Consider the following 25,583-nt stretch of genomic DNA (forward strand, 5'->3'; position numbering starts at 1 on the left):
GATTCTGGCGCAATGAACATCAATAAAAGTGAAGTCTTGAATGTGACAGTTATTCACTTATTTGTCAGGGTGGTAACACAATGGGACAACCAGCACCCTTGGGTTGGGGTAGGGGAGGAGTACAAGGAATGTTTCAAAAACACCCCCGTGCATTTTAAGTGACAGCTTCTTCTGCTTTCTTCTCTTCCCACAGCTGCTGGGGGTCCTGCACCCCAACCCAGCCTAGATGATATTCCCATTTGTTGTACCTAAAAGCGGAGCTTCTCAACCTCCTTACATCGTGACAGAACTAAAAAATGACATTTGTTCTACACTATAGTATGCAGATGGGTAAAAATGTGAAAACAATAAGCCATAAGCCCCTGTGCTTTGAGTAGATCATATCCTGCACAACTATGCTAGTGGCTGGGTAGCAAGCGCTGACCTAGAGGTTGCTCCTGGGAATAGCAAAGTTAAGATTATCCATAGAATACAAAGAAAGAGTATTTTGATAATAGTTGATACCAAAAATCTGGAGGTAGTGCAAAAGAAAAGAAAGGAAAAAAGAAACAAAGAGCACAGCTGGACTTTCAAGAAGTTATCTCTTATAATCTCAGTAAAATTCTATCTGATTTTTATTCTTGTATGTAGTTCTGGATTTTACAACTAAACCTATCATTACAAGGTTATGGAAAATAGAAGGAATAAGAAACATGAAATAGAAAACCAGGCAAATCAAAAACTCTAAAGGTGTATCCAAAACAATGGTGGACACCTGCTATATTTGCTTTAAAATGAGTGGCACTGTTGTGTGCAATTTAAGTTTGTTAAGGAGATATTTAACTTATCTGAAAAGAGAGGAAGAACACTTGGTAAGCAAACCCAAAACGGTGTACTAATATTGGCAGGCTGGAGGTCAGAAAGAGCTTATAAAATATTAACCCCCAAAGAAGGTTGAATTGAATATGCTAAGAAAGGGTACCTTGTATTAGTATCTTGTGATCATGTGGCTAGAAGGAATTTTTTTTTTGTTTTTGGAGGAAAACAACAGAGGCTATTTTCACATACGCTTTGGAAAAGAACACCTTGTCTTCCCTCTACCTTTGTTCTGGGTTGGAAGAAAAAAAAAGATTAAATGGTTGGCAGAGGAACACCTGAAACCCATAAATAAGTAGGGCTTTGACGGAATTAGCAAAGGAGAAGCCCAGACCAGGAGGCTGGCTAAGCTGTGAGGGTGAGGATATGATTAGCTTAGAGGAAGTAAACAAAAACATTTGGCCTTTTTAGCAATGATCCAGCCATCAGAGGCCCTGGAATTTCAAATGACTAAGAACCAATATAGCTTGAGGACACAAGACTCAAAGGCTGCCAGGGGTTCTCTGCGTTCAACACCCAGATAGTCTCACTGAAAGGAGAGAGGCTGGGGAGATTGTGAACTATCTTGGGAATCCAGTGATCACTTTATGAGAGACATTTTGAAACGCATTTCTTATTCACTTCATAAGATGAAATCTGATTATCATATTATGCCAATTATATATGTAAATAAAATGACAAATTAGGAGTTTATTGTAGATGCCTAGTTATTGCCAGATGAAAATAAAGCTATACCCAGATACACACATATTCAGATTGGACTAGTTTTAGAATTACATAAAGAAGGCTAAGAGCAAACGTAACGGCAGTTCCTGATGGTTACGTTTTGGAAAGTTAACTTTAAAAATAAATTTTGAGTGACTTGAGGCAAATCTATTCCCATATACTTGGGCATACCTGAAGGAAGTGTGGCTAAAATAATTGGAGATAGGAGCAAAATATTTGGAAAACACAAGTTACAGAAGAACTATTAAACTGGTGGGCATAATAATTAAACTGAACAATTAAGGAACATCAAAACTTTAAACATACAGTAACCCAAGACTTACTGGGACAGTGGTTTCTGTATCATTAGGTTTTGTGTGATTAATACAACCTGAGAGGTTTAGTCAAAAAATAACTGCTTAAAATAAGATCAAAGCTTTTTTTGTCTTAAATTGTGTAGATTTAGAGCATTATTTCAAATTTTATCAAAAGAGCAAGGAAAGGGTTATTGTTAATTATATCAGCACAAGGGGCATGAAAATGGACGGTGTAGGGCCATATCAGCACTTTGGGAGGTCGAAGCGGTCGGATCGATTGAGCCCAGGAGTTCAAGACCAGCCTGGGCAACATGAAGAAAACCTGTCTTTACTGAAAATACAAAAATTAGCCGGGTGTGGTGGTACACGCCTGTAGTCCCAGCTACTCGGGAGGCTGAGGCACACGAATCGCTGGAACCCGGGAGGTTGCAGTGAGCCGAGATCGCGTCACTGCACTCCAGCCTGGGCGACAATGCAAGACTGTCTCAAAACAACCAAAAAAACCTCCCACAACACCAACAAAAACCGGAGTGTGTAGAGCCTGTGCTCACCCAAGCTAGAGAATTGCTGAGACTGGGATTTAAAATGTAGATATGAGGTCTCCATCTAGTGGTGACTCTTCTGAACTGCAGACACGTTTCTTTAAACAATAATGTGGATGTGTACAGCTAAATATGAGGATACTGTTTGTCAGACTTGAACGCGGTAATTTAAACTGGAGGATTTTATTGAGATGAAACACAATTTGTTAATTTATAAGGGTGGGTTACAGAAGGAAATGTTCACCGCTTCTCTGGATGAATTTAAGGATAGCATTAATTCTTCCCTGAAGATAGACAGATGAACCAGATCCTCTCAAGGTCCCTTTCTGTCTTTCTCCACATAACTTTTACTTATGGCCACACTGTCTGACATTAGCCTTTATTTAAGAAAAGTACTCTGGTAATTTTTTTTTTAAATGAGATGACTTTTAGTGATTTTCCTTGTTCTGAGAAGTTGCATGGCTAAAACATTACCTACAACATTAGATGTTTCTAGAAATGAATAGCAATTAAACTAAATATATTTCTAATATGTACCTCATTTTTCATTGTAAATTCTTTTTTTGACACCTGGAAGAGCAGGAGGGAAGCCAGAAACCAAGAAGAGCTGAATGATTATGCTTCTAGTCAAGAGAGAGCAGAGAGAAAGGAAGGGAATTCAGGGCTGTCTGAAGAAGGGGCATGGTCACCGGAACCAAGAGACTGGAGGATATTCCTGGATCTGATTTCCTTTATCCAGTTTCTCTCTGATCCTCTGTATCAGTCCTCTTTCTCTCTTCATTTGTCTCTCATTCTTTCCTCCTTAATAACTTACTAATTTCCCTCTTTCCCAGCCCTAGCCTCTTCTTGATCCTACTCACTCATCATTCTAAAGTACTCTTACTTAAAAATACTTGATTAAAGTACTCTTACTATTCTAAAATATTCTTTCGATCCTAGGATAATGTCACTCTTTCAATATTTCACTTTTCCAGTTCATTTTTCATTCATTTTTGTTCAAAGAGACACTGGCATTCTTTTACCCATGTAAATGTGTGGATACTGGGCTACAAGATACCAAAGAGAGGGCCTCTGGAGAGTTTGAGGCATCATGCTATAAAAGACAGCAATGGTGGCTGTTTCCTTCAAGATACACTCATGACTTTATCTAAATATTTCTAAATCCAAAATTTTATGAAAAGAAGACATAATTAACTTGATAGTTACCAAGTTCTCCTTATAAAAAGAAATTAAAAAGCAAAGGTAGAATAGGGGTAATTAATATTAGTTGTATAAAAGAGTCAATCACAAGACATTTAATGTTTGGGAATATTTCACTCAATTCTAGAGTCACTTTGCTATGAAACCCAAATAGAAAGGCATGGGAAATATTTTTGTGAGAAAGCTAAGACAGAAATGTTTTACTTGAAATTAAGTCCCATGAGGTAATAAAGGGATTGTGGTTAGGAGCTTACCAACCTGGGGCTCTTAGATATCATGAGATTCCCAATTAGATATCATTTTTCTTTTAAGGGGCTGGATTCCATTTTTTGTCCCTTCAAGGGAAGGATCTAATGAAGCCAATGCTCATGACAGTATAAATAGCATGCTCTCTACTTTGAGATCAACAGGCCAGATTCTCTCTTTATAAAAGTTTGGGAGGGGGAATATGGTTTTGTCAAGGTAACCCTGATTTTTTCTGTGCTCTATCTAAATAGTTAATCATATTGATTATATAGTTTTTACAGTGGCCTGCGAATTTTGGCTGAACTATATGACATCTTCACTTCAGGGATATAGGGGGTGGGATCTATTCATAAAATGATGCCAAAATGCAGTGTGTAAACATTGTCATGCTCAACTGTGGCCAAAGGCCTGTTGACAGACTATTCTTTTATCTATTAACAGGACAGGCAGCATTTGGCAGCAGTTTAAAATTTAGAGCTAAATTGGGAGTGGAGACCCCTTTCTCCCAGCTACACTTCTGTAGCCCCATCTCTCTCATGACATCTTTCTTCACCTCCAAATTGTAAAAATTGCTTACGTAACGTAATCTACCAACTCACACTGTGCATGACTTCTTCTCAGAAGAGAAATAAAACCCAAGAAAATCAAAAGGATAGATATGATCTACTCCGATTAAATAAACAAAAGCCACTTCTTAAACTTTTTGAATAGTGTTACTTTTTGGATAGCGTTAAGGTCCTTAGAACACCATAAAAAGAAAACTAAATGTAACTGCTGAAACACAGCAGAAAAGACCAAAAATATTTTAGAAAAATGCTGAAGAAGATTGATTTAAAAAGGAGATTAAAAAAAAAAACAAACTGGGGATCGTGAGTCAACTGAGAAGATGAAAGGTTGGTAGTTTAAGGTTACACAAACTGAACATCAACTTGCTGTTTAATTCAGTATTTATAAAGTGCACTACATGCCAGGCCTGTCATCCACTTCATCATTACACAAATATTTATTGAGAACCTATACTATGCTTCTGACGCTATGACAGGCATTAAGGATATACGGTAAACAAAACATATGGTCATTTTACCTCTCCTGAGGCTCTTCTGTCTAGAAGGCCTTAAGTATTGTCTGATCCTCTCTCTCGAGAAGCTTAAAGTTCATAAGAAAAACAAACGCCAAATAGCTATGCCTTCAGGTAGACTGGGAAAGATACTAAAAAATATGAGAAAAAATTAATAAGGTAGTGCTGAGTACAGAAATTATTTTCCATGAAGATTAGGGAGGGCTTCATGGTTCTAGTGCTATTTGAGCTGGGCTCTTAAGGCTGCATATGATTTTAATAATTAAGAAAGGGAATAGGGAGAGGAAGGCATTCCAACAGAGTGATAGTGTAGACAAAAAGCTGAAATACAAAACACAGTGAATACTCAGAGAAGTAAGGATTTATATGTGTCTAAAACACTGAGTATGCATGGGGAGAAGAAAATAAAACCAATTTCCAGATTCAGAGAATCAGAATTCCTTGGAAGAATAAGTGTTTATGATATATGGATATGTGTGATCCAATCTCATGCAAACAGGATTTTCATGGGATCACTTGGGCAGTGTGCAGTGAAAATGTTCTTCACCCAAAAAGTAAAGTTAATAAACATGAAATGCAGCCAGCTGAATGACTGTTCAACTCCTTGCATTTCTGAGTGGGTCATTCTAATACTGGATAGCATGGATACCCACACTCCCTGACAGTGGTCACAGGAGGGACTTTTTGGGGCCACTGAACCTAGAAGACTCTTTTCAAGTAACCCCCCTCCCCCATGACTTTTAAAGTGTTGAATTCCATCTCCTTCTCCCACAATGTCAGGAGCATACAGACACAGTGCTGGACCAAGTTGAGGGACACCATTCTTCATCCCCTTTTGTCTTTAGAACAAACAGATTGGCAAAATTCTTGCTTCTCTTCCAGAGATTCAAGAGATTCTGGTTGCTATTTATCTTGTCTAGTAAGGTATTCAGACTTTTCATGTCTAGCCTATCAAATGCTGCCCTAAATCCTGGCAAGTATTCATCCAGCTCACACTTTTCATAACACTTTTTTTTTCTTTTTTGAGATGGAGTCTCACTCTGTCACCCAGGCTGGAGAGCAGTGGCACGATCTCAGCTCATTGCAACCTCCACCTCTTGGGTTCAAGCGATTCTCCTGCCTCAGCCTCCTCAGTAACTAGGATTACAGGTGCACGCCACCATGCCTGGCTAATTTTTCATATTTTTATGAATATGAAATATGTTGGGGTTTCACCATGTTAGCCAGGCTGGTCTCGAATTCCTGACCTCACGTGATCCACCTGCCTCGGCCTCCCAAAGTGCTAGGATTACAGGCATGAACCACTGCGCCTGGCATCGTGACATTCTTTGTGTGAGCTGTATGAAGGTCACAGGAACCAGCAGAAGACCTATCTGCAGCTCCAAATGGAACAAACCATGCTCATACCAAAACAGATTTGACCAGATAAAGACTCTATTTCCTTTTGCAATAGGATTGGTTGAGGGCAGGAACAAAGGGACTCACCACATTGCCTTGTACTGTCTTTGATCTGGGACTTCTCTCATCTTTCCTCTTGACTGAGATTCTGTGCTGAGGAGACCACATTATATCCCTTGTAGTACCTGATATGTAGTTGATGCCCAACAAATATTTATCTCAACATTTATAATCATCGTATTTAATGTTTTTGTTATAGTCTTCAATGAAATGTCTCCAAGTGTTTTGAATTTATGAATAACATACATTAGGCTTCGGAGATTCTGCTACAGTAAATGTTTTCCTGTGGAGGAAATACATGAGTTTGCTATGAAAATCAAAGTTCCTGTACTAAGATATTTTACTCTGGATGTAAAGATACTTGGCTGTTTATTAGGCTGCTTACTTAACCTGTTATTTTAAAGAAGGAAAAAATAAGCACAAGCAATACACTTGTGCAACAGTGATAGAAAAAATATACTTTCAAAACTAGAGAAAGATTGGGTGATTCATTTAACTTGTTTTTCAACACCAATGTCTATACCCAGTGAAATGTATGCTAGTTTAAAGAATGAAAAAATGCTGGACACAGTGGCTCACGTCTGTAATCCCAGCACTTTGGGAGGAGGCTGAGGCAGGTGGATCGTTTGAGGCCAGGTGTTCGAGACCAGCCTGGCCAACATGGTGAAACCCTGTCTCTACTAAAAATAAAAAATTAGCCCGGGGTGGTGGCACGCACCTGTAATCCCAGCTACTCGGAGGTTGAGGCATGAGAACTGCCTGAACCTCAGTGAGCTGAGATAGTGCCACTGTACTCCAGCCTGGGTGACAGAGCAAGACTCTGTCTCAAAAAATAAATAAAACAAAATAAGCCACATAAATGAAAAAAAAAATTAAGTCTCTTTTTTCTTTTTTTTTAAGGAGAAGAGAAAATTAGACTAGGTTTGAAAATCTCAGCTGCGGAAATCTGGCCCAGACCTTGCCTCTTGGTAGGACTATATATATAGTGCTTCCAGCAGTAGACTGGTAAGAGTCATGGAATTTTTACATCAATGTTGCCTGAGGTTCACAACCTTCTAATTTTTGAGGTGCTGTCATAAAAAAGTCAGGCAAAAAAGGGGTGTTTTGCAGACAATTTGCACAGGGATATCCTTCTCACGTCTGCATGCCTTAATCCAGGCCCATTTCTTATATTGCTCAGGGCTCAGTGTGTTACAAAAAGCATGAGCTGCCCTACACAGAACCCAACTGGGAGGACTATACCAGCCAAAGAAATGCCTCTGAAGTTAACCAGTAAATTATTTCTCCTCTCTCAGGTCTCTTCTTTTTACTTTCCATAGAACTGTTCCTAGGGAAGACTGACATAATCACATGGTTAAAATCCAAGGGATTCAATATTCCTATACTTTAACTATGTGTATTTTAAATAAAAACTTAGAGTAGATGTTCCTCCTCAGTTTTTAAAAAATATCTGAATTCTCCAAAGTAGAAGCTGGGCAATTTATATCCTTACCAGGGAGTGTTTCCAAACCATTCTCTTGTAGACAGTGTTGAAAGTAAGGAAGATTGGAACGTGTCCCAGTAAGAAGCAGCTGAGAGGCTTAGAGAAAGTCCCTCAATCCAGCAAAATCCAACATTTTAAAAACAGAAGTGAAAACAGTTTTACAAAGGCATTGCCACCCTCACCACTGCACACAAGCTTTGTTTGCTGTTGTCAGTAACATTGTAAGTACTCCATCTTTGGGCCTTGGTTAATGCTACTACACCAGGTTCCTGGATCACCCAAGAAATTTCTTCCTAAATTGGGAACTGTAACTATCTGTTGATACTCAAGGCTCTCCGAACAGCTGTCACTCGAAGGGGGCCTCTTATCTTTGTTTCAGCAGAATAGAAGCAGACATCCACTGCCTTCGGCAAAACAGGGGGAGCTGGAGGGAGGGATCTATAGCAGCGACTGCAGCAATGAAGACAGGTCAGTTTACCTGCTAGAAACAGAAATGCTCTCAGAAGGTTCAGGATATGACTGGAAAACTTGATTGCATCTACCTTAGTTTGTACAAGTGGTGCGTCTTGGAATATACATTCCCTGATTAGTTTAGATCAAAATGGAGCTGACACTCAGGATCTCCTGTAATACTAACCCACATGCTTTCCACGGTGCACATCTATTTGTCCACAGCCCACACTCTGTTTTCTTGCTATAATGTATTCTTTGAGCATGGTTTTGGTGGGTGATGGGAAATATTCTGAGCCAAGGCAAGATGCTTTTCTCGAAAGAAGGTGGTCGTATTGCTAAGGAAAAATATTCATGCAAGTGATCACCAATCTGGAGATTTTCCCCCAAGTCCCAGAAGACCAGGTAGCTACAAGTATGAAGAGAGGACATATTACCAACCCAGAGTTTGAACATTTAATTAAGCTCAGTAAGATTTAGCATTTCTATGAAAGGAACTACAGTAGAACTTCAACCCTGCTTTTGTTTATACCAAATAAAGGACTCATCTTCTTAACGTATTGGATTTCATTATTTGCATAACTTTTTACTGACCCAGTTTGCCAAAAAACTTGCTGTTTGGTCAGCCTATCAGAAATCAGTAAAACGTGTTCTCTGATCGCATTTATCAAAGACTTTGAGTGGCAGTCCTACACCAGTATGGCTTTTGACCTGGTTATGTTGTATTCCTGCCTCTTAAGAATATATTCATCAGACATATTTGATCTGTGTGCCAATGAAGGGTAGAAATTCGTTAAGGACAGCATTAAGAGACAATGGAAAGACAAAGTGCCAAGCACACTATGTTTTCCAAAGCTTTACACTGGAAAGCTTAAATATTAATAGATATTAAATATATATTAAATAGATTTTATGATTAAAAACAAAATGATTTTTTGTTTTTTTCATCTAACCATTTTGACAAATTCAGATACTTTTCACTTAATATTTGAATATATAAATCTAATTTCTTCCATGTTTTCTCCCCTCTGAATCTTCTCTCCCTCTTTAGCTCACCATTTGAAAGATATGTCAGTCCTATTTTTATATAAGCAATTACATTAGTGATATGTGTGCAATCATCTTTAAGATTAAAAGCAAATTAACGCTGGCTTGTCAGTCTCTCCGTAAAGCTGTTTTCCATCTCAAAGGTTGTGATCCAAGGTAAGGTCCAGAAACAACTGAGATTGTTTTACATCTATGTATTAGGTTGGTACAAAAGTAATTGTGGTTTTTGCCCCTACTTTTAATGGTAAAAACTGCAATTACTTTTGCAGCAACCTAATACAATTCTAAGTAATGAAGACATATCTTTTATAGGCTTCAATAAGCAACAGATCAGCATAATGTAAATATCTGTATTTCATAGTGAGTTTGAATATTCCTTGTCAAAAATGCACTTGTACTTTGAAGTTATTATGTGTGTTTAGGTTATTGTGTTGTCAGAAGGCTGGAGTTATCATAGCAGAGTTTTTATGACAAAATATTATAAGCCTTGTAAATAGTTAAAAAGATTGTCCACTAATGTCTATTTGTCTTGCAAAATTTGCAGCAGTTCTACTAGTAATTTTCATCACTTGCTCTTTCCACCTCTAATCATTCTCAGTCTCCTCCATTAGATCTTACTGACTCATCACATATAAACAGTTTCCTCGGCAGAAAGGGTCCGATAAAAATTGAAGACCAAGAGGTAGAGGCTGTTGGAGCCATCATGAATTCCAGTCCTTTTGTTGTTATTGACTTTTCTTTTTTTTTTTTTTAAAGGCACGCCCTTGACTTTTTTTTAATTGTTAAAATGAACCAGTTTTTAATTTCAGGCAGCAAAACCAGTTACTGCAAAAAGTCAATAATCAAAAATCAATGTATAACTGGTTTTCATCACCTGTAGAATGTTAGGTTTATCCCCCTCCAGTGCTTAGTGATTCTATTCTGTAGACCTAAAAAATATTGCCTCTTTTCTACTTTAAAAAAAAAATCATTTATTTATTTTTTTGGGACAGAGTTTCACTCTGTTGCCCAGGCTGGAGTGCAGTGGCATGATCTCAGCTCACTGCAACCTTTGCCTCCTGGGTCAAGCGATTGATTCTCATGCCTCAGCCTCCCAAATAGCTGGGATTACAGTTGCCCACCACCATGCTCAGCTAATTTTTGTATTTTTAGTAGAGACGGTGTTTCGCCATGTTGGCCAGGCTGCTCTTAAACTGACCTCAAGTGATCTGCCCCCCTTGGCCTCCCAAAATGTGGGGATTACAAGTGTGAGCCACCGCGCCTGGCCTGCCTCTTTTCATTATTACCTGCCTGCTCTCAGTATGCAACACGGCAGTACAACTGACAGTGAGGTGCTTTGGCATATCAGATAACTTTTCCAGTTGGTCAAGGATTCCTTCTCTCTTTTCCTCATTTCTGAACTGCAGCACAGGAAGTACTAAAGTAGTGGCTCAGGACAATGTTGTCACATCAGGAATGGCAGAGGTGTTTATGAGGATCATGATCCTCTCAGCTGTGTACCTCAGAAGGATCTCCTGAAGCCCTGGGTTTGACGCAGAAACCTGACATAAGAAAAAGACCTGGGGCAGGTATATATCTGGCTCTTCTCCCTCTCCTCCCATAAAAGATTAAGAAAAACTGATGGAATGATTTCAGTGTTTCATTGCCACAAAACTACAGCCATGAGTTTGTTTTTTCTTTAAGTAATCTTATGAGGCTAGTAAAGGCCTCTATCTTGATTAATGATGATCATCCTATGACATCTGGACATGGCGGCTTGACATGAGTTTTCAACAAAGAAAATTAGGCTCTGAAAGACATTTCTCACCTGAAACTCTCAATGTATTAAAATGCATTTAAAAGTTACTTCTGGGAAACATATTAAATAGGCCAATCATTTAATCATTAGCTAATTATTGAACCCTATAAAATACGGTATAATGTCACCCTGACGTAAAGCAACATCAAAATTAGTGCATCATTTATAAAGTGAAGTATTATTTGCCTTCAAGTGACAAATTCTATTGCCAAAAAATACCACTGTACTTCTAGTAAGTGACACTCATTTTAATAGACCCTACAAAAATACAATATTTTCAATGTCCCCATAAAACAATTAACTTACAAATATTATTCTCAGAGCTTTGGTGACATCGCTAAGTGATACTACTGTGAAAATCCTCACACAATACTTGAAACACTAGCAGGTAAAGTAAATTCATTATATAACAAAAGAATTATGTGAAATTATGAAAGTGAATGCATGCAAACAACTCTGGGAAATTATCCTGGAATTTCAAATTAATATTGTAATCAAACTAATGACTAATATGAAAGATAAATATTTTGAAGGATTATAAAATAAATTTTGATCATTTATACAGGAAAATAGCTTCAATGGAAAAGTAAATAATTCTACGTTAACCATTCTTGTCTTTCTCTCCAGTGAGAAAGCATTCAGGATTTTACATACCTTGAAACAGTTTTTGGAAAAAAAAGTATTTTATCTATTTCTGCTCAGAAGAACAGCCATTTAAATTAATAATACAGGTAAACCACAGCTCTGAGAAATTATATTTGAAGTTTCATATTTAAATACCAAGGATTTAAAATCACCCACCATTACTTTCTAACAGCAGTCTTTCTTAATGATAAATTTTATCAATTTCTGAAACTCATTTTAAATAATTTAAAAGTAGCAAATTAGATTAAGCAACACACAAATAAATTCCACATTTACAAGTAAAGAAATCACAGGGGCTACAGTTTATAATCAACATAAACTTGAAAGAAATAAAGCAATACCTTTCCTGCCACCCATCATCCACTGCTTAAATTTGTGGTGAAAAAGACTTAACTACAATGACCTTTAGTCTGTTTCTAAACGCTGCATGTATTGTAATTAGCTAAAGGCATTGAACGAATTAGCTCATCCTATTTTTATTCGGGTCCCAGAGATAAATGGCTAATTTATGAAATATTTCACTCTGTGTTATGAGAATTTAGCAAATGAATATGGAACCAAATATAAACACTTTATACCATATGTACAGTTACTTTCATAAGGCATTATCATGTAATTTTTATTGAAAAAGATTCAATATAGTAAAGTCTTATTTTAAGATATATTTTTTCTCTATCCGAGATGTTTAGCTTATGAAAATATTGTTTTTCTCTATATTCTTTTTGTATATATGCCAACATATACCTTGTGCTAGAAACATTTCATGGGAATTACAATTCTTTATATTTGTATTTTCTATATAAAGGCATATACAACTTTGAGGCAGTGTTTCTGATGGAGAGCAGAATTCATAAAGAGCTTGTGTGTGCTTCCGTGCTCCGAAATTATATGAAATCCACTTTGAGAAGAAACTTATTTGATTAATAACAAAAACAAAAACAGAAACAAAACTGCACCAATGCACAGCCAGAGGCTGACAATTAAAACTAATACATAACCACATGAACATCATATTTATAGAGTTAACATTGTTAAGGATGATCAGTGCTAACATATAGTATTATACATTTGGCACTAATGTTTGCCATTGGTCCAGCAATTGGCAAAGTTTGTTTCTATGTATAAATTTATTTGTGAACATTAGGTCTGGCTAGACGTATCTTCACTATTTATAAAAAATATTTAGACAGTAAGCTCACGTTGAATAACTAGGTCTACTGTGTTCTGGAAACTCTTCAGTAGCAATACAGCTTTTTCATGTTCCATATGTACAAAACTGTGTCCATTTGCCTGTAAATACACAAATAGAACAGCTCAATCAATGCAAACTATTATCACTGTATCGTTTCTATTCATGAAATTCATGGGAGCATTGAGCAACAAAAAGTTATCAGTTTTTATAATTCACAATGGAATCGTAATTATGGATGTAACTAAGTTTATCCAGATTCAACCCAATTTATTGATTCAACAAATATTTATGAAGTACCCAATATGTCTTTGCCACTGTGCTAATCATAAATGTACCCTGGTAAATAACAGATAGATGTACTGGTAACACAGTAGTTCAGTTCCATTGTTGTTGTTCTGATTTGTTTTTGCAGGGACTGATTGTGGTGATTTGGAAATGGGCATATAGCCCTTACCTTACAATTATCTAAACACTAATGTAAACTCATCAGCATGACCAAATATTTCAATCATGCCAAACATGACTGGACACTTATCGTAAATTTAAATCTTATTTTGACTCACTGGGAAGCTCTTGGTTTATACACTTTTATATTAAAGAAATATTTTTTATTTCCCTTATTGCTAAATGCAAGTATACTTATTATCTACACCAGTGGTTCTCAGTTCAATCCAATATACCTAAGGGATGTGTTCCCTGGGGATAAAGCTCACTGACATTAGTAACAGAGGACATGCCTGCTGTCTTCTGGTTAAGAATAATAGATATAAGCAATTGATACTCAGTTTAAACATAGCCTAAGGTTACAATTTCAGAGTCCCATCTGTCTATTATGTGATATTTATGTCACAAAATATACATTGTTCTCTGTAGTGAGTGTTATGGGTCCTTGATTTTCTCTACATTAAGTTGTAGATTGTCTTGATTGGAATGATTTTTATTATTAATACAGAAAGAAATGTATCCCATAAGCCTTCACTGCCATAAAGGCAAAATAAAATACAAGCTTATTGAAACTTAATAGAAATAAATCTTGGCAACTGAATGACTGACAGTTATGTAACTGTTTTCCTTGCTGTTTGAGACTCAGTTGATTCAGAAAAGAGTCAGTCAAGTTGACAGTTTGGCTGAGTACAGGTAATAGAGCCAGTTCACTGGTTGACTTTTTCAATTTTCAAGGGACTGGTACTTATTTTGAGCACACATTGCCTTTGTTTTTTTTACTATTTGTATGCTTTCTTAAAATATGATTAATATTTCAAATAACCAATCATTTAATTCTTTCTTTAACTCTTTCACTGACTTTAGCTTTTTCAAATTTAAAGCAGCATATCTCTAGAAATACCATACAACCTTTCAAACTTAGATGAAAGTTATCTGATACATTATATCTTATCACTAGTTCATTAAAATTAATTGACTAATGATGTGGTAAAGAAGATTCCAAAATATTGCATTTGTAAACCATAGTAAATCTTCCAGTAAAAAAATACTAGGTGACAGAATAGAAATTCTTGGAAATTCATGTAATTAGAAGTATAAATTTGCTTTAAATTAAAGAAACCTTAAATGCATTCCTTAGCAACATTTAATAAATGAAAATGCCTATAGAAGTTGGCATTGGCTATTCCAGTGTCAGAAAACAGTAGTTGAGTAGAACTTTGGGTTTGTTACACAGCTCAAATTTCTTGCTCTGCGTTATACGAAAAATCAGACAATGAAGTTACATTTGTGTTATTTCTGATCAGTTGGTGATAGAGAGTGAAGAATACAGCATATGGTATATTCTTTTTTCTATTCTTCACCTGTTTCAGGCATCAGGAACATAGCAAACTTGAATGAAATAAATATTAATTCCACTGTAGCTTTGAGGGATGCACTGTGTACCTTAATGTCTTCAATTTGACCAGAAGTTATACCTTCATTGTGAAATTAAAACTGAACTTTAACAATGGAGTTCTTGAATGTCAAACCATAATAATGACTTCCTGAGTATTCAGATTTCTCTACCTGCAGACTCAAACCTAGAATCGCAATGACTTAAAAATCCACTGAGAATTTTCAGGAAATTGTTCAAAATTTAAATATCTCACAGTTTTAGAAATAAAAAATTTTCTAGGATTTGGAGGCCATGAATGGGATATTCTTCATCATCATACCTGACATAATATCAATATTAAAAAATATCAGTGTTAAGGGCAAAAGGGGTATAAAACTTAGAAAATCAATCATAGCTGTTAATTTTGAGTGGTACTTTTATCATGAAAGATCTTCAAAGAGGTCTATTCTCAATGTGATTACTTCAGCATTTTTTTCAATCAAAGAATGTCTGTTTTGTACTCACTTCTGTAGGCATTGTGCCAGGCCCTGGGGATGGGAAATAAGAAAGAGATGAAACAAGAAGGCTCCAATCAAAGAAGCAGCCATTCAGGAGGGCCATTCGTTACGTGCAAATAAGTCATGCAGATAACTAAAATTAACATAAAGTGTCTTATGTAGAAAGAGCCCTCAGCATACGTATGCTGAACTGAATTAATATCTGAAGAGGGAAACAAAGTCCTAGAGTAGCTCAGAGGAGGGCAAAGAAGAGAGGGACAGCTTCTCTTTGCTGTTTCTCTGGGGCATAGAACAAGTGCAATTCCCAAGGGACCACAGTCCTTGTGCTGTCTCATTCCTAGAGTCTCCTCCAGTCCTCAGTATGTGAACGGTTGTCTTTTTTTCAGATAAATTCTGTAACAGTATGTGCAGAGTAAAGTGTTCTAAAATGGTATCTGTGTGGAATCATTTTTCTAAGAAATAAAAAGCAAAAACCTGTGAATTGAGACCACAGGCTTTAGTGTGGGAAGCAACCATAAAATAAACTTATGTAGAGGAGCTATTTTTTTTTAAACAAGGCATTAGTCCAAAAAACATTTTCTCCAAAAGAAAGAGAGATAGCCCAATATGTAGAACATTTAAACAGATCTTTTTGGGAGAGAGACAGAGAAAGGGAGAGAGGTGCAAGGAAGATTGCACCCAGAGAACCAGCTTACTTGCCAATACCTTCCCACCCCACTGTGCTCATGAAAGCCCAGTGTGAAAACTCCTGGTTTAGACTAATCCTGTCATTTTATAAATGAAAGACCTTAATTTTAAAGAGATCAAACAACTTGTCTGAGGTCAAACAACCAGGGAAAGGGCTAGGGCTGAATCACCTGATCCCTAATACTCCTTCTTATTTCTCTCATTACTTCACCAAAATAATACGACCACAATCATGTCATGTGATTTGAGCTGACATTTCACTGGCCATGATAAAATAATGAACATTTTTCCCTTAAAAAAACTGTTGCTATATCACCTCCAAACATAATTCTGTCCTTTACGGTGGTTTGCAAGCTGTGATTCCCATTTAGATATCAGGTTTAATTTAACTTATTCTAAAAATATTGATAGAAATAACATTTAGTCCTAAATTAAAAATTTACAGAAATGCTGAACCTCCATTTTTATTATAGTTTCAACTCTGGCTTAATTTACTTGTTGTGGCCATAGGTGAGCTTTCTTGAAAGTAGAAAAAAGTAGGATATTGTTTTATTTGCTAGGGCAATGCTAGGAGACTTGAGAGGAAATAGATTAAAAAGAATGAAACTGTTAGTAGGTAGGATCTATAACTTTGGTAACTGATTAGACAAAGATATAAGAAAAAAACCCAAGGATCAAGTTGTGATGCCATTAACTGAAAATGGAATCCCTTCCTATCCTTAAGACAGGAAGACAATGGAGTTTGTGGTACTAACACATGCAAGGGAACCCTTCATCACGTATTTGGAAATCAGAGTGTGGAGTCAGGAAGGAGGTCAAGGTGGCAGCATCAGCAACAGAGGCTGGGTTTTATTGCAGCTTAGTATTAACAGATGGAATGCTGAGAGATTTAGCAGAAAATGAGTTTCAAAGGGAGCATTATGAAAGAAGGGAAATCTAACTGGGGAAACAGGATGAGGTTGCAGTCTTGGCAGTGTATATCAGAACTGAAAGACAGTGTTTGTTGTTGACCCATATATCTAAGAAAATCTGTCTGAAGTGAGGTAGGGAAAGGTGAAACAGTGCCAATCTTTCCTTCCAGATGAAGGTGGCTCTAGCTTGATGGCTGAAGTAAAAGACAGAAATTCCCATGGGTATCACTGCATTGAGGGAAGGGTATAAGACACCCTGGGCTCCTGAGAACCCAGACAGGAAGTGATCTGGGAAAGAGTCATCCTGAAGAAGGAGCAAGGTAGAGTGCTTATAAGGGCAATAGGAAACCCAAGAGAATCAAATCTCTTCTAGTGACACCAATTAACACTATTCTGTGTGTGCGTGCAACACAGAGGAAGAAGTAGAAAAAAGAAAGGGCTGGATTAATTCTAAGCTTAAATGTGGATCTGTTTCTAATAAACCAGGCTTCAAGATGTTGAGAACCACAGTTCAGGTTCTCATTCAGTGCCAGCGAGATCCCTTTTAAAACTTAGCTTTTAATATACCTTTAAAGCACATACCTTTAGTTTTCATGCTTTGTCAGTATAAATAAAAGATCATTAAAAACACATAAATAGGGCTGATCTCCCAGAAAGAAATAAACAGATTGGCAAGTTAGATCACCAAGTCAAATGAACATTAGGACTGTCTCTGTAATTCTGGTTCCCAGGCATATTTTGGATCTAAATTAGAGCTTTGGTGAAACTTAAGAGGCCTGTTTAAAAAAATCACAACTAGGTGCTGCCTGGGAGTGGCTTTAAAATATCAGAAGGACACTGAAAGAGTTATTTTAGAAAGCTTATTAAAGATCAAATGGGTTAATATATGTCAAGTGCTCACTGCTATTAATATTGTTTCACTTTACTTTCTTGAATTAAAAACATGTAATTTTTATTGTCACAAGAATAAAAAGAGAAAATATCAGAGGAAAAAACTTATTTCCCTTGCTTAGCCCTAATATTTTGAAAATTGAAAACATGAGAATCAGAGAGATTACATGAAATATCAAAATCATACAGATAGTGGCTAGGTAGGAATTTTTGCCAGTTGTTAAATCTCTGTATCTTGATACAATTTGTTTCCTTGGATGTTGTGAGCTTGTAATTAATATTTTAGGTTCATTAAATTAATTCACTTTTTAATAGTAATTGAGATATTTCTTGATTATAGAGCATTATGTAGTCTAAAGCCAGGGAAAGGCACTGACAAAGGGAATGGCAAAGGGAGTTTGAGTGGAAGGAGATGATATAATGAATTTCAGTTCCAGAGAACCTCTTTCATTCTTAGGACAGAAGAGCAAAATGAATTGACATTGTATTTGTTAACATGAATATGGCTATCAGGCTTACATCTTAGATAGTTCAGGCAGGGAATCCAACAACTATGTTACTATATTCATATAGGGCTTCTCCAGTTAAAATAAAGACCACAAGAATCACAATATTTCAACTAATGGAGTTTTGTGTTTGTTTTTTTGGGGTGTGTTTGAATAGAAGAAGACGAGGCTGAGGAAATGAAGGCTGGTAATATGCAATGTTCATTGACAGATATAAACCCCATGATGCTTTGAAAAAATAAATGCATATGATTTACATGTATGTATACATATTAATATATGCATACTATAAATGTAAAAGATGATTTGAAGAACAAATACTAACTTTAAAAAAAGTTAAAATTTATTGCCAAATTTGTCTACCTATATGTTTTATATAAACACACGATCATAGATTTGAATAAAATGTGTACATTTTTGAGGAAACTGAAACCTAATAAAAAGTGAGAACTAAATGGCTTATTAAGTTGAAATGAAGTTACCAAGAAAACAATCTAAAAAGGGAAATTTAATTCTTCAAAAATATGTAATTAATGACTTTCTAGCTTTAGCTGATTTGAAAGTATGAAGGAACATTTTACTGTAATTGTTATTTCCAGAAGATAACCCTGCTTATTTTAATTTTATTTGTTATCTTCTGTGCCACAAAATGTTTTTCAATTGTCTGTTTTCATGATTTAGACATGAAAAGACTGAGGATTAATGAAAATAGTATTTGCAATTCCAACAAAAAGTAGAGCTTTGCAATTATAGCTCATCAATCTATTGTAAAACACACTTTGTTTCTGAATTTCCTCTCTCCTTTCCTGGATTTATGTTTGATTACCTTCTGGTAAATGTTTTGCTAAATGGATAAGTTATGTGTTGGGAAAAGCAGCAAAGGAGAAAGGACTTACAGAGTATCTACGTACATTGGTTATGAGTAACACATAAACAAGGAACAACAAATTGCAGAAGGCCGCAGAGGCCTCTGAGGAGGAAGGCCTCTACATGCCTCATGTTCTGGTGCAGGGTGACCTCTGCTACCATAAATGTTGTGCTCAAGGACATAAAACCCCTTCGTAGCACTATGACATAGCCAGACTTGTAAGCTCCTTGTAAGGTCTGAGTTCCATCAACTGTACATACATAATAAGCTGAAGATAACCACATGTTCTTGTTTTGTGAAGCTCCCAAACCGCCACTGTTATCAGTCCTTAGGATGATACACCAGTTTCGGCTCAGTGATTCACTTCCGGCTCACTGATTCACTCCACCATCACTCCCCCCCTACCCTCTAGATCAAAGTGATTGTAATCAATAAATAGTGTAGATGATCAGAGCTTGGAGCCTTCACTGTTTCTATGAGAGTAAGAAGTGACGGCCCCCTGGTCCCACTGTCTCTCTTAATCTGTCTTTTTCACATTCCTTTGTCACCATTGAACTCTGGGTACCCATGGGTGATGTAGGGCTGGCTCCCTACATTCTGGCACCCAATGTGTGGGGCTCATGGATTCCCAACAGTTATGGATGTTTATATTGTGGAAACAGTCCAGATGATGTTATAATTCTCCTAGAAATTCTATTGCATTCTTACTATCCAAAGCCCTAAGTTTAAAAACTAGCTTCAGAGAAGGCTTGGCCACAGGGCTGGTGGGATTATCGAACAGGGAAGACAGCACAAATCTTTGTAAACTCTAAAAAAAAAAAAAATCAGTTTAGAGATATGGGCATGTGATTTCTGGCTGATTTAAATTCACCACCCCAGGAATAAGCCTTTTTAAAGGACCAGTACACATAAATTTTGTATGTTAGAGAAATATTAGTACATTGGTATCTTGGACTTTGAATGCCTACACCTCTTAGAATGAGGGAAAACTAAATAATGCAGCAACCAAATTAGTGCTATAAGAGCAAGCCTTCATGGTGTTCAATCCTGATTGCCAGGGATCATGAGAAAGAGGGGGAATCTCAGATAATCATAATTGTGCTTCACATTAACTAGAATTCTTATTTCAAATTTTAATCTGATAAGAGTACTCTCATTAATTATTGGGATATATTTAGGGCTGAGTATACTCCATAATAAATACTACACTGACTCTATGCTAAGCTATTGAATAAAACCTTTCTTTCAAAAACCTGAATTACAGACTTCCAGTTCTTAGAGAATTCACATGAAAAATTTACATTGCTTTTGTAAATGTGAGAAAGTTTGGAAGTCTTAATAAGCTTTATTCTAGTATTTAAAAAAATCATTGCAGACAAAACATAAATAAGAATTTCTCCTCTGTGTTAAGTACACACATGTATTGCAGCTTGAATTTCTCATGAATTAAGGCTCATCAAAGACATGGCAAGATAGAATAGACTCAACTGAAGACTGAATTATTTGAAAAGAAACTCAGGTGTGGAAGTGATAATAAATAGTAAATCTGAATAAATTTATCTATCTGCTTTGATTTTTTAATGCTTGTTTTCTTTTTATCAAATATGTCAAATGATCATCTCCAATGAATGAATTTCCTACCCTGATTTGCAAGCCAATTTCCCAACAAGGTTGCAAAATCAACCCTTAATTTTCAGGGGGCTCTTTGTAGCCAGTCTGGTCTCTATTTTGGAAAAGAGCTTGCTCTTAAATGACAGGCTGGGGTTCATTTTATCAAATGTTTGATACTCAGCTCTTTTTGTCTCTCTTCCTGCTTTGGTTCCTGCTTGTGGAATTTGGGTGTATCTATTTCCAGGACTGTATAAAGGCAGGAACTTGGTTACATTCATATTGCATTGTTTACATTGCTCGGCGCTATACTTTGTACACAACAGGCATTTGGTGCATATTTTCCAAATAAATTAGAAAACGTAATGAATATGATACTATCAGCAAAATTTGCTCCAGAGAATCAGTATTGTGTAATGGTGGGGAAGTTGTCATAATCAAATGGAATGCCTAGTGTTCAAACCAAACCAAACCAAACCAAATAAAACAAAAAACATGGCAAATAGAGCCGGGTAAGGCCATGAAGAGAAGGGTCTCATACTTGTATACTTGATGACAAAAACGATCACAAAGGACTGCAAAAACACAACCTTACACAAAAAGCACTTCTGCAGGGACATCTGCCCAGCAATTGGCTATCCACTCTTGGACTGGCATTAACCTTGCTATTGATCTTTGTAGCCAAGGATAATTATCTAAAAGTAGTTACATAATGCTCATTTTTCCCTTTAAAAACCGTTGCCTTTCTTTACCTTCCTGAATACACACATAGTTTACTATGGCACATGTATTCTCATTTGAAATGCTCTATTCCCAAATAAACATCATTTTCTTTTCAAGTGTCTCTCTGTTTGTTATTTAGGTTGACAACAGAAGCACTCAAATACGTTATTGAACACCTGTCAACAATAGATATCCTGCAGGGTTGCTGTATGATTTAAATCATACACAATAAAGACACTTAATGAATATTACTTTTCTATTAGCTAAACTATGAAGGGATAGAGTCACCCTAAAAAACTTAATTTGTTTTATTGGTTTTCATGTTTTGCTAAATACTCAAAATACTTTTTTTGATTTTCAAAAAGTATTTCCTCAATATTTTTATTCGTTTTCTGTGTAAGAACTTTGTACATTATGTACAAAACTAAATGTATAATAACATACAGCCAAAATCTGGCATATAAAATCATATTTTAAAAGAAAATTTGGCCGGGCGTGGTGGCTCACGCCTGTAATCCCAGCACTTTGGGAGGCCGAGGCGGGTGGATCACGAGGTCAACAGATCGAGACCATCCTGGTCAACATGGTGAAACCCCGTCTCTACTAAAACTACAAAAAATTAGCTGGGCATGGTGGTGCGTGCCTGTAATCCCAGCTACTCAGGAGGCTGAGGCAGGAGAATTGCCTGAACCCGGGAGGCGGAGGTTGCGGTGAGCTGAGATCGCGCCATTGCACTCCAGCCTGGGTAACAAGAGCAAAACTCTGTCTCAAAAAAAAAAAAAAAAAAGAAAAAAAAAGAAAATTTAATGATGGGTCCTCATTCCGTAACCTAGGCTGGAGTGCAAGTGGCCATCAGAGTTCACTGCAGCCTCAACCTCCTGGGCTTGAGGGATCCTCCCACCTCAGCCTCTTGAGTAGCTGGAACTACATGTGTGTGCCATCACGCCTGGCTAATTTTTAATTCTTTGTAGTGATGGGGTCTGCTATGTTGCCTAGGCTGGTCTTGAACTCCTGGTCTCAAGCAATCTTCCTGCCTCTGCCTCCCAAAGCATTAGGATTACAGGTATGAGCCATTGCGCCTGACGAAAATGTGTTTTTTAAACCTATTTCTAGTTCCCTTCTAATCAAATTGTATTAAACAAAATCATACGCTTCAATGTATTATATCATTATAAGCAATTATTTACCAAAACATTAAGAGTTACGTGATTATTCCCCTATAGTCCTTCATCCCCAATGTCTCTGGAGCTTTTGATTTTTAACCACAAATAGGATAAACTATAGAAATGTGGAACTTACTTGTCTTTGTTGGGAAATGTTTTAGTACAACTTTAAAAAACTTTTAAGTTTCTTTCTTTAAGGGTCCAAAACACTTCATTTTTGTAAACAATTTCTCATTCTTTATGTAGGTTTTCGTTTCTGGATAAATTTTTAAAAATTCAGAAAAGGAACATTTACCCTTTCTTAATGAGTTATGGTAATAGTCGTGAACATCAACACTCTCTGGGACACAGCCATGACCCAGTTAGTTTGTTTCTGTAACAAACATTTCCCAAAGTGTGTTGTGTGGAAGTGGTTAACTGATGATGTTGGTAAAGAGGACTGTATGATTAAACATATTGAAAGATGTATCTGTAAGATTTCTCAGAGTTCCTAGTCTGTTTAGTACAGCGTAAAATCCTGAAACAAGGGATACGGTATGAAGTGATTCTGAAACTTAGTTGACCATGAATTCTTTTTTTTTTTGAGATGGAGTTTCGCTCTTGTTACCCAGGCTGGAGTGCAATGGCACAATCTCGGCTCAGCGCAACCTCTGCCTCCTGGGTTCAGGCAATTCTCCTGCCTCAGCCTCCTGAGTAGCTGGGATTACAGGCACGCGCCACCATGCCCAGCTCATTTTTTGTAGTTTTAGTAGAGACGGGGTTTCACCATGTTGACCAGGATGGTCTCGATCTGTTGACCTCGTGATCCACCCGCCTCGGCCTCCCAAAGTGCTGGGATTACAGGCTTGAGCCCCCGCGCCCGGCTGACCATCAATTCTTTTTTTTGAAGATATGTTGAGGGATGTCATTGAGAAAAACTGCTCTATACTGTAAGCACAGAGCTTTCTTTTAAAAGCCAGAAACAATATTTTAGAAGTACAATCTGCTGTACTTTTAAAGTCTTGTTTATGGCTTTTAAAGAAGTTGTTCTCTTTGTTTCTGGCTTTTATTTATTTATTTATTTTTTGAGACGGAGTTTCACTCATGTTACCCAGGCTGGAGTGCAATGGCGCGATCTCAGCTCACTGCAACCTCCGCCTCCTGGGTTCAGGCAATTCTCCTGCCTCAGCCTCCTGAGTAGGTGGGATTACAGGCATGCGCCACCATGCCCAGCTGATTTTTTGTATTTTTAGTAGAGACGGGGTTTCACCATGTTGACCAGGATGGTCTCGATCTCTTGACCTTGTGATCCACCCGCCTCGGCCTCCCAAAGTGCTGGGATTACAGGCTTGAGCCACCACGCCCGGCATTTCTGGCTTTTAAAGGAAGTTTCTCTCTTACTACAGAGTGAAGCTGTGGGCTATGACTTCTTGTTTCTGGTAATGAGCCTGGATGGACCCACAGGCTTTCACCTTGGTGGTCTGGACAGCTAAATAAAAGACTCCCAAGTATTTCTCTTATGAGTAAAAGGCATGAGATTTAGTAGTGCATGGGCTTTGTGGCATTAACTTTGGATCCTCAGAAGCACTTTGTTCTGTAGCTTATGTTTTTGTTTCTGATAGGTGAGGCTGTTGAATAAGTGAGCTTCACCTAAGCAAGACAATTCTCTTTGCAAGCTGATTACACCTACTGGTCATTAAGAGAGCCATCAAACTTCTGTTCAGACAAGGAAGCTTGGATTCAGTGTTTGTATATATATCTGTGTACAACAGATCCAACCATACACAGGCATTTCATTTAGACTTTTCTTTGTGGAGTCTGAACTTACTACTCCCATTCTGAGCCCTGAACACTATATCTTGCTTGCTGTCTCCCCCTACCGCCATCGCCAGCCTTGCTCCAACTCATCTCCATGTCTGAAATTCTTCCACTCCATGAAAAACTTATTAAAATAGCAGGGTTCCCTTCTTCATGCTCTAACACATGAGTCTGGGGTCTTCCTCCTCAATATTCTCTCCTTTATACTCCATACTCACCCTTTCTAGCATAAATCTCTTACCCCTGCTCCTGAAAACTCACACCAGTCTAGCCCACAGATATCCCTCTTCCTCCTCCTCCTCCTTCTTTTCTCTCTGTTAAGCCTGGAGGAACTTCTGCTCCACCAGGAGTAAACCCCCTTCTCTCGGTTCCTTCCGCAACCAGAGATCTCCATGATCCTCAGTGCTCCCTACCACACATGTCTCCTCTTTCATTCCCTCACTGATTCACTGGAGGAGGTAAGATAGAGGAGGGTCTTACATCTTGTATTTTTGTTTGCGAGTGGCCATCCTCTCTGCCTCCCAGGGTACACACTTTTATGTTAATCACTCCATTCTCTTAACACAGATACATTTATTAGATACATCACAAAATCAAGTACTTTATTAGTTTCCTAATGAGTACATACATTCATCTTGTCTCCCTAGCTATTAGCTCCCTTAGGACACATGACTTCCCTCCTATCTATTAAGGGGCTTCTAATGATATTCCCCGTTAAGACACTAATCAGGATGTGGAGTGAAGTTGTCAGTGGTTATGGAACAGAGCAGCGATAACGGCCTAACGGGCATCAAACCCCATGATTTTGGCCAAGATAAGATGCTCTGAGCCAAACAACTTACCAAAAACTGACTTTAAGAAAGTAAAAAAAAGTGTAATAGTCCAAGTATTTGTTGATAGACTTATTGTTGACAGTAGTTTCTTGAACCTGTCTATGTGAATTATAGGGCCAAGGTTCTTTCTAAGATGAGAAAAAAAAAGAAAAATATCTAGCTTGTTTGAATTATTATCTCATTGATTATTCTCTTTTGGCATCTTGAAATACAGCCATAGACAAGGAGTATGTTTGGATTGCA

General features: G+C 37.2%; 1 protein-coding gene across 8 annotated transcripts in view; it reads right to left on the bottom strand.

The window, feature by feature from the left end:
- Nucleotides 1-10,565: 10,565 nt before the first annotated feature.
- The window catches only part of LRRC7 (leucine rich repeat containing 7), a 579,044-nt gene continuing 564,026 nt past the window's right edge, over nt 10,566-25,583 (bottom strand). For 4 of the 8 annotated variants that reach the window (XM_017532080.2, XM_037739837.1, XM_037739842.1 and 1 more), the window contains exon 27: nt 11,407-13,114. In XM_017532080.2, the coding sequence (XP_017387569.1) occupies nt 13,007-13,114 (108 nt within the window). In that variant the 3' untranslated portion in view covers nt 11,407-13,006. Of the gene's footprint in view, nt 13,115-25,583 lie in introns of all 8 variants that reach the window. The other 4 variants (XM_037739858.1, XM_037739854.1, XM_037739849.1 and 1 more) reach the window with 2 other exon arrangements.

The sequence above is a fragment of the Cebus imitator genome, unplaced genomic scaffold, assembly GCF_001604975.1.
Source record: "Cebus imitator isolate Cc_AM_T3 unplaced genomic scaffold, Cebus_imitator-1.0 Scaffold3, whole genome shotgun sequence".
NCBI classification, from domain to species: Eukaryota; Metazoa; Chordata; class Mammalia; order Primates; family Cebidae; genus Cebus; species Cebus imitator.